The sequence below is a fragment of the Stegostoma tigrinum genome, unplaced genomic scaffold (assembly GCF_030684315.1).
Source record: "Stegostoma tigrinum isolate sSteTig4 unplaced genomic scaffold, sSteTig4.hap1 scaffold_216, whole genome shotgun sequence".
Lineage (NCBI taxonomy): Eukaryota > Metazoa > Chordata > Chondrichthyes > Orectolobiformes > Stegostomatidae > Stegostoma > Stegostoma tigrinum.
The window spans coordinates 373,913-383,378 of NW_026728153.1; the positions used below are offsets into that span (position 1 = coordinate 373,913).

The window sequence follows — 9,466 nt, forward strand, 5'->3', positions numbered from 1 at the left end:
TCCATTTAAGGCGGTCACTGCTTCGCATTTCACTCAGTCACTGCATCCCATTTCACTCAATCACTGCATCTCCTTCACCACAGTCACTGCATCCCATTTCCCTCAGTCACTGCACCTCATTTCACTCAGTCACTGCATCCCATTTCACTCAATCACTGCATCTCCTTCACCACAGTCACTGCATCCCATTTCCAACAGTCACTGCAGCCCATTTCACTCAGTCACTGCATCGCATTTCACTCAGTCACTGCATCGCATTTCACTCAGTCACTGCATCGCATTTCACTCAGTGACTGCATCGCATTTCACTCAGTCACTGCATCGCATTTCACTCAGTCACTGCATCACGTTTCAAACAGTCACTGCATCCCATTTCATTCAGCCTCTGCATCACATTTAACACAGTCAGTGCATCCCATTTCACTCAATCACTGCATCTCCTTCACCAGAGTCACTGCATCCCATGTCCCTCAGTCACTGTTTCCCCTATCTCACAGACACTGCATCCCATTTCCCTCAGTCACCGCATATCATTTCCCTCAGTCACTGCATCACATTCCCCTCAGTCACTGCCTCCCATTGTCCTCAGTCACTGCATCCCATTGCCCTCACTCACTGCATCCCATTGCCCTCAGTCACTGCATCCCATTGCCCTCAGTCACTGCATCCCATTGTCCTCAGTCACTGCATCCCATTGTCCTCAGTCACTGCATCCCATTGTCCTCAGTCACTGCATCCCATTGACCTCAGTCACTGCATCCCATTGTCCTCAGTCACTGCATCCGATTCCCCTCAGTCACTGCATCCCATTTCAGTCAGTCACTGCATCCCATTTCACTCAGTCACTGCAACCAATTTCACTCAGTCACTGCATCCCATTACCCTCAGTCACTGCATCCCATTACCTTCAGTTGCAGGATCCCATTTCCAACAGACACTGCATCCCATTTCACTCAGTCACTGCATCCGATTCCCCTCAGTCACTGCATCCCATTTCACTCAGTCACTGCATCCCATTACCCTCAGTCACTGCATCCCATTACCCTCAGTCACTGCATCCCATTACCCTCAGTCACTGCATCCCATTACCCTCAGTCACTGCATCCCATTACCCTCAGTCACTGCATCCCATTACCCTCAGTCACTGCATCCCATTTCACTCAGTCACTGCATCCCATTTCCCTCAGTCACTGCATCCCATTTCCCTCAGTCACTGCATCCCATTTCCTCAGTCACTGCATCTCCTTTCCACAGTCATGGCAATCCCATTTCACTCAGTCACTGCATCCCAGTTCAGTCAGTCACTGCATCCCATTTCACTCAGTCACTGCGGCCCATTTCACGCAGTCACTGCATCCCATTTAAGGCGGTCACTGCTTCGCATTTCACTCAGTCACTGCATCCCATTTCACTCAATCACTGCATCTCCTTCACCACAGTCACTGCATCCCATTTCAAACAGTCACTGCAGCCCATTTCACTCAGTCACTGCATCCCATGTCCCACAGTCACTGCATCCCATTTCCATCAGTCACTGTTTCCCGTATCTCTCAGACGCTGTATTCAAATTCAAAAACTCACTGCATCCCATTCCCCTCAGTCACTGCATCCCATTACCCTGAGTCACAGTATGCCATTTCCCACAGTCACTGCATCTTCTTTCCCTCAGTCACTGCATCCCATTTCCATCAGTCACTGCACCCCATGTCCCTCAGTCACTGCATCCCATGTCCCTCAGTCACTGCATCCCATGACCCTCAGTCACTGCATCCCATTGCCCTCAGTCGCTGCATCCCATTGCCCTCAGTCGCTGCATCCCACTTCACTCAGTCACTGCATCCCATTTCACTCATCTGGATAGTACTCACTTATTACCATCCCACCTACCTTCCCCAGCACCTCCTCCCCCTCCACGCTATTTGTTTCTGAGCTCCCTTCCACCCTCCATTTCTCAGGAAGGGTCCTGACCCAAAACCTCAACTTTCTTGAGCCTCTGATGCTGCCTGCCCTGCTGTGTTCCTCCAGCTCCACAATGTGTTATCACAGACACCAACATTGGCAGGTCTTACCATCTGGATAACTCATTCTCACCTTGCAACAAGTGATTTCTCGTCATTTTCTTTTCAGATTACGCATGTACATGTATATACATAAATACACATATAACACTTTTATGCCTGAACCACTAACCTAGAGGATATTTTGAAAGAGTCTCTTCATATCTGCATGCAAGATAAATCATCAAGGTCATGACTTTCATTTTAGGAATAACTCGAACATTCAAAGTACTCACAGTCAGTGTCCCAGTTCCTTGACCAGTCAATTTGATGTGAATCTTTCTTCCAAGTGGAAACTATAACAGCAATTATATTTGAGAATCAAACTCTTCATTGCATCACCAATATTTCCTTGTCTGTTTGAAACGTAAGATAATGAAATCATCATGGACAGATTGGCCAACAATGTAATCTAATGTGTGTTATGGCAACTGAAAATCACAACCATTGAAGTGATCTTTAAAAAGCTGTTGTCATACAACAGAGCACTTTTTGAGGTGCAGTGATGAACATACTTCCTGAGATGCAAATAATATATGCCCAATTAATTCCAAAGAATAACTTGACAATTAAAAAGAAGCTAAAAATCTCTTTACATTGTGATGCTTGTCAGATTGCTATTAGTCAATGGAAATCGTTCAGAACAATTATTTATTCCCAGATGAAAAGGAAGTGTATCCATTTCATTTTCACATTTCATTCAAGAGAGGAAAAAAAACACCCTTATGAATGCATTGTCAAACAAGAAGACTCACTAAAAAAGTTACTTGGCCCATTGAATTTCCTCCATCATTCTGTGAGGTCATTGTTGATCTCATTGCATTTGTCATGATCCAACATTTCCACCAAACCCTCCTTGTAGCTAATACATTCCAATCCAAGTAACATCCTGGTAAATCTCTGTTTCTCTGTCATGCCTTGTCTTTCAAAATATTTTTGAGTCATCTACAAATTTAGCCACAGCACATGCACCTCTTTCCTCCAAGTCATTAATAAACAAGCACAAGAGCTGTGGTTCCTTCAGCGCGACCTCATTTCTTACTGACAAGCCAACCCTGGCATCTCTGTCCATTTGTATCAGACAGAATGGGAACTGAAGATGCTTCAGAATCCAAGGTAACAAAGTGTGGAGCTGGATGAACACAGTAGGATGAACACACAGAAGTAGAAGGGTCTCGCTCGGCCCGAAACGTCAGCTTTTGTGCTCCTGAGATGCTGCTTGGCCTGCTGTGTTCATCCAGCCTCACATTTTATTATATGCATTGATTGTAATTTCCCAAAAAGGTTTAGATTCTAGAGAAGCATCTGAGGGCTGGAAAAATGCCGATGTGACGTCCCTATTTAAAAAGGAGAGAGGCAAAAAGAAGATAACTACAATCGAAACAGCCTGGCATCTATTGTTGGAAATATGTGGCAATCAACTATGAAGAAAATAATAGCAGAACATTTGGAAAATCAGAATCTAATCAAACAGAATCACCATAGCCTGCTGAAAGAGAAATTATGTCTGGCTAATTTGTTTGGGTTTTTGGAGGAAGTTTTGGAAGGAGAATTAATAGAGAAAAACCAGTAAATGTGTTGTGTTTGGACTTGGAGAAAGCATTTGAGAATGTACTCAAAAGTAATAAGCTGAGAGCTGAGGTTTTGAAGGTAGTATATTGCTTTGGATCAGTATGCTTTGCACGTTCTGGAAGGAGAGATGACATCTCGAGTGAAATGCACCAAGTGAATATATATTTTGGGGAACTTGGTGCCAATGCGGTAAGTCAGTGCAGAGTGTAAGAGGTGCCATTTGCTTGCTTTTTTTGCCTGATAGTTTGTAAGCATTTTTTTTTGAGACAGGGTAAATTGAAGCCAGAATCAGGGACCCGGAGGGTGAACCAGGCTCATTCGTTGGTGATCGCTTCTGGTTTAAGAATCTATTATCGGTAGCTTTCAGATTGAAAGTAAATCGGAGAAATATTTACAGGCTACAAACTAAAAGACCAGAATGTTTTCAAATCAAATTAAGATCGAAGTAATTGAAATGGAGATGCCAGGCCAGGCGATGATTTATACCTACGTGACGGGGTAGTGGTCAGACCCCATACTCCAGCTCAGGGTTGATGAACTGGAATCTCAGTTTTTACCAATCAACAAATCATGTGGGGGACAGTTACCGGGGAATGCTGTGCCTCAGGAGGCAGTCACACACCTTAGATTAACTAGCTGACTCGGTCAGTGGCCAGAGACGTGAGAGTGTGACAAAGAACAGGGCAGGTGGAAGGATCCAGGATGTAGTGCAGAAGGAACCTTGGCCTTTGATCTTATCTAACAGGTTTGAGATTCTTTCTTCCTGTGTGGATGAGAGTGCAGGGTATAGGGAAGATGAGTAAACTGACTGTAGCACTGTGGTACAGGGGGACATTCCAGAGGAGATAAAAAGTGAAATGTAGTTATAATCAGAGGTAGTATAGTTAGGGGAATGAACACTGTTGGTTGTGATGAGGATCGAGAGTCTCGAAAGTAGTGTTGCCTGCCTGGTGCCCAGGTTCAGGATATTCCATCTCGGCTACAAAGGAACTTGAAGTGGGAGGAGTAGAAATCCAGCTATCGTGGTCCACACAGGTACCATTGATATGGAAGAAAGAGGAAAGAGGTTCTGCTGAGGGATTATGAGCGCCAAGGTGCTGAGGTGAGAAAGCAGAACCAGAATGGTAATAATCTCTGGATTACGATCTGAGCAATTTGGCACGGTGTGAGCATAATTTATAGATGTAAATGCATTGTTCAAATGGTGGCATGGCAGAAATGTGTTTGAATTCATGGGACATTGGCATCGGTACGGGGAAGGAGGGAGTTGTTCTGGTGGTATCGGCTCGACGAGAATCATATTGGGACAAGTCTCCTGGCAAAATACAGAGCAAGGTCTCGGGGTAGGGCGCTAAAATAAAATGCCTGGAGTGGGTGAGCGCAGTTGCATGGAAAATTATGGAAAAAGTTAGAAGCTGGTAAGTGCTCAGCAAAGTTTCCAGAGCAAGTAATAGGACAAAAAGTTTGGAAATGTTCATGACTCTCACTTCAGGTGCAGCAGCTAAGAAGGGTGGCTGTAAATGCCAGACTGAAGATGTTGTATTTAATTGCAGGGAGTGTATGAAACTAAGTGAATGAGTTTGTGGTGCGCATTGAAATTGACAGATACATCACTCTGGGTATCACAGAGACAAGGTTGTTAGGGGATAAATGTTAGGAACGAAATATCCAATGATTCATGTCCGATAGAATGAACAGGCAAATGGACAGAGATAAGGAAGTGTGGAACTGGATGAGCACAGCAGGCCAAGCATGCCCAGGGAGATGAGAGAAAACATTCCCCTCGCCCTCATACAGAGCTTTCAAAAGTACCAAAGGACTGGAGAACAGGTAACATCGTTCCACTTATCAAAATGCGTAACAAACATAAAGCAGAGTATTACAGACTGGTGAGTATCACATCAGTAGAGAGGAAAATATTGGAGAAAATTCTGAACGGCAGACTTAATTTCCATTTCAAGAAGTGGGGTCTGATCAGCGACCGTCAGCATAGCTTTGTCAGAGGGAGGTCACGCATCACAAACTTAGATGATTCTTTCAAAGAGGTGACGGAGTGTGCAGATGGGAGTTGATGTAATGAAAATAGATTTCAGCAAAGACTTGGACAGGGTCCCAAATGGGAGCGTGGCAAAGAAGGTAAAGCTCGGGGGGTCCAGGAAAATACAGCAAGTTGAATCCAAAGTTACAGATTGGTCAAATGGGCAGGTCAACGGTAGATGGAATGTTAACCCTGATCAAGAAGGCAATTTGGACAAACTAACAAGGCAAGGAATCATTCAAAGAAATGCCAGGACACTAGGAAGATCAGAGGAATGGTGTGATCTTGGGGTGCTTGTCCACAGATTCCTGAACATGGAATGGCAGCTTAAAAGGACAGTTCAGAAAGCACATGGCTCAAGAGCTGTACAGGACTTTGGTTCGGCCCCAGCTGAAGTGCTCAGTGCAGTTCTAGTCTCTCCATTATAGAAAGGAGGTGTTTGCATTTGAGCATGTGTGGAGGACATTCATCAGGATGTTCTGAGGGGGTGAAGCATTTTAACTCGATGGAGAGTCTGGATAAGTTTGCGTTAGCAATAACTGCTAATGCTGGAGTCTGAGATCACACAGTGTGGAGCTGGAGAAACACTGCAGGCCAGGCAGCATCACTGTTGCCGATCTCTGATCAAAGGTCTAGGCCTGAAACATCAGCTTTTGTGCTCCCGAGATGCTGCTTGGCCTGTTGTGTTCAGCCAGCTCCACACTTTGTTCTCTTGGATTCTCCAGCATCTGCAGTTCCCATTGTATCTAGCATCACTGTTTTATCTGGATAAGGTTGGCTTGTTTTCTTTCGAGTAGAGAAGGTTGAAGGAGGTCCTGAAAAAATTGTTTAGATTAATATGGGTAGGGGCGAGGTAAAAAGAAGGTCCATAATAGGGTCGGTCGGGGGGCGGTGGTGGGAGAGGAAGAGATACATACATTGAAGCTAAAAGCTCAGAAGGAATTTCAGGAAAGAAAAGACACCCAGAAGGTGCTGGGGGGTTGGAATTCATTGTCTGGGACTTCAGTTGAGGTGGATAATCTTTTCACATTAAAGAAAAAGGGTTGGTACAGCACGTAAAATGAAATAACATTCAAGGCAATTGGCCTATTGCTAGAACATGAGCCGAATGTCAACTTAGTGTGGTTTCAGTGGTTACAGACACAATGGAGAAGTGCTTGTTCAATTCTGTAGAATTCTCTGATTCTATGATTCTGGAGCAGGGGACAGTGAGTGGACAGCACGGGACAGTTCACCTATCTTCTCTTTTATCCATCTTCTATCTGCCTCCGCACTTCTCCCTATTTTTTACAGAATCCCCTTCTCCTCCCCCATTTTTGAAGAAGGGTCTCGATCTGAAACGTCAGCTTTCTTGCTTCTCTGATGCTGCTCGGCTCGCTGTGTTCATCCAGTTCAACACCTTGCTCTCTCAGATTCTCCAGCATTGGCAAGTTCCTACTATCTCTTGAGGAAACTTACTTGTTTTTGCACCCAAACTGTGGTGAGAATGTGGAACGCACCGACTGTGTGGGTGGTAGAGGCAGAAAGCATGATAACATTTAACAAGTCTGTGATTGGGCATTTGCGATGCCAAGGCAAACAAGGCTCTGGGTCGAGTGCTGGGAAATGTGATGAGAATAGTTCGGGACTTGCATCTTGTGAGGGCACATACAATTTGCTGAAGGGTCTGTTCCATTGCCATAGCACTCTATTATGCTGTCCCTCAATGATCCTGTGACAAGCAAGTGAAGGTTAACAGAAACAGGTACTTTTCAAGGACAATGCCAAAAGGAAAAGTGATGCACAGTCAAAGTGCATGTAAGAATTTAACAAAGGATTAACACCATTGAAGAACTGGTATTTGTGCCAATGCACCAAACCTGCAGATGAAAATGCAGTGTCCAGTTTGATTGCAAACAGCATCAACCACCAGTTAGTAACATGATCAATGGAAATATCTGAATGCCTGCTGTTGTGATCTCAAGCATTTACCTGCGTCGAGTGAAATCCACCACCATAGTTCTGTTGCATCGTTGGCCACCTCGCAATCGGTGTTGCATAGTCAATATCATTCCTTGACAATGCTTGAAGCAAGGCATAAGCAGTGGTTTCCACAGTCATCGCAAAAGCCTCTGCTGCTTCAATTGGATACGGCTTCTCGTCCTCCAACCATGGAGGTTTTCCAGTTACCGACATCAGAATCTGTCATTTGAGAAAGGGATTAGCTGAGAATAAAGTTTACATCAGAAAAGATTTTTGTTTGCATTTCACCAACACAACAATGGTTTTCTGGTCAAGATCCACCATTGTCTCACCACTGATGTCTATAACATTCTCCATACTTCCCGCTCAGTGATGGGTCCTTTTGTTTGGGAAAAATAGGCACCTTCAAATGCAAATGAATCAAGATGAGCTTCAGTTTCTCATCAGGCTACATGGCAGTTATCACAAGATGTTACGAACAAAAGGTGAAGAGGCAGATGAAACCATTCATAGCATCAGTCTGGATGATCTTCTTGCCCTCATCCTGAGGAGGCATCACAGATCTTAACTTACACGCAATTCAAGTTATTTCATGCAATGACAAGACTGAATGTTCTGGATACTGCAAATGCCATGGCACCTGGCAGCATCTGACAAACTGTATTGGAACAATGTGCCCCAAGGTCAGCACACCAACAGTAAATGTTTTCCAGTACATTTTTAAACACTTGCGACACTCACATTTCAGAGAAAGATGACCTATCATGTAATAGTCAGACAAATTGTGCTGACCAATTATGGCCTCAATGTATTCTCAATCATCAGCAAAGTAATGCAACATCTGGATGACCGTGCTGTCAAACAGCTGCACACTAAGGTTCAGTTTACTTTTCGTCATGCCACACTTCTCGTAACCTCATTCAGGAGTTACCACAAATATGATCAGCGATCCTGAGCTTGAAAAGGAAGGAAAGTGCAATCTGTCATTTCCACCAAGGCAACTTCTGATTGAATGTGGTGTGAAGCAGAGGAATAGAAAATTGAGTCAGTGGCATTCACTGGATACCTGCACTGGTTGAAGTCATGTCTTCATTTGAACCAAATTGGAGACATGAATGTTCATTGAATATTGTCCAGGTGTCCAGCAGAATTCATGACTTTTCCAACAGTGAAATCAACAATGAGAAAATACAGTGAGACTTGGACAACGATCAGGCTGGGCCTGATAAATGATAAGTAACATTTGCACCACACAAGTGCTAAGCAGCAATCAGCTCCAACAAGAGAGAATATGACCATATCACAAAATTCCATGTCCTTACCTGAACATCATCCTTACATTTATTTTTAAATGTACAAGTGCTATCCAAGCCATGCAGGGCTATGGGCCAGGTGTTGGAAATGAGGTCAGAAAAATTCACTGCTTCTCTTTGACTGTCACAGAATCCGTGAGCTTAAGAATTTAATTCTCCTGTATTGTAGACTACTGAGGTGCTTGGCTATCCACTTCATCAAGGTTAACACTGATCTAAAACTAAACTGGGTCAGTTATCTAATCAGCAGTAGCCAGGTCCGTGGTACAAACCGCCCTGCTGTGGAACAGGGTCAGGCAAATCCAAGTGAGTGATTGTGGTTGGAGGCTCATTCGTTGGGGGCATGGTGTCTGTCGCCACATTTGAGACAGCAGGGCTGTGTGTTGCTTCCCTGGTGCAAAGGTCAAGGACATCTCTGAGTGGTTGCAACAAATTCTTAAGGGGGAGGGTGAGCAGCCAGAGGCCATTGTCCACATTGGTACCAATGACGTAGGAAGAAAGAGGGATGTGATCCTGTGGACTGT

General features: G+C 44.4%; 1 protein-coding gene across 1 annotated transcript in view; it reads right to left on the bottom strand.

The window, feature by feature from the left end:
• Positions 1 to 7,848, bottom strand: part of LOC132207939 (complement C5-like) — a gene marked incomplete at its 5' end in the record, with an annotated part of 208,960 nt that extends 201,112 nt beyond the window's left edge. The window contains 2 exons of the mRNA XM_059643747.1: positions 2,294 to 2,353; positions 7,639 to 7,848. Of these exons, the coding sequence (XP_059499730.1) occupies positions 2,294 to 2,353; positions 7,639 to 7,848 (270 nt within the window). The remainder of the gene's footprint in view (positions 1 to 2,293; positions 2,354 to 7,638) is intronic.
• Positions 7,849 to 9,466: the final 1,618 nt, after the last annotated feature.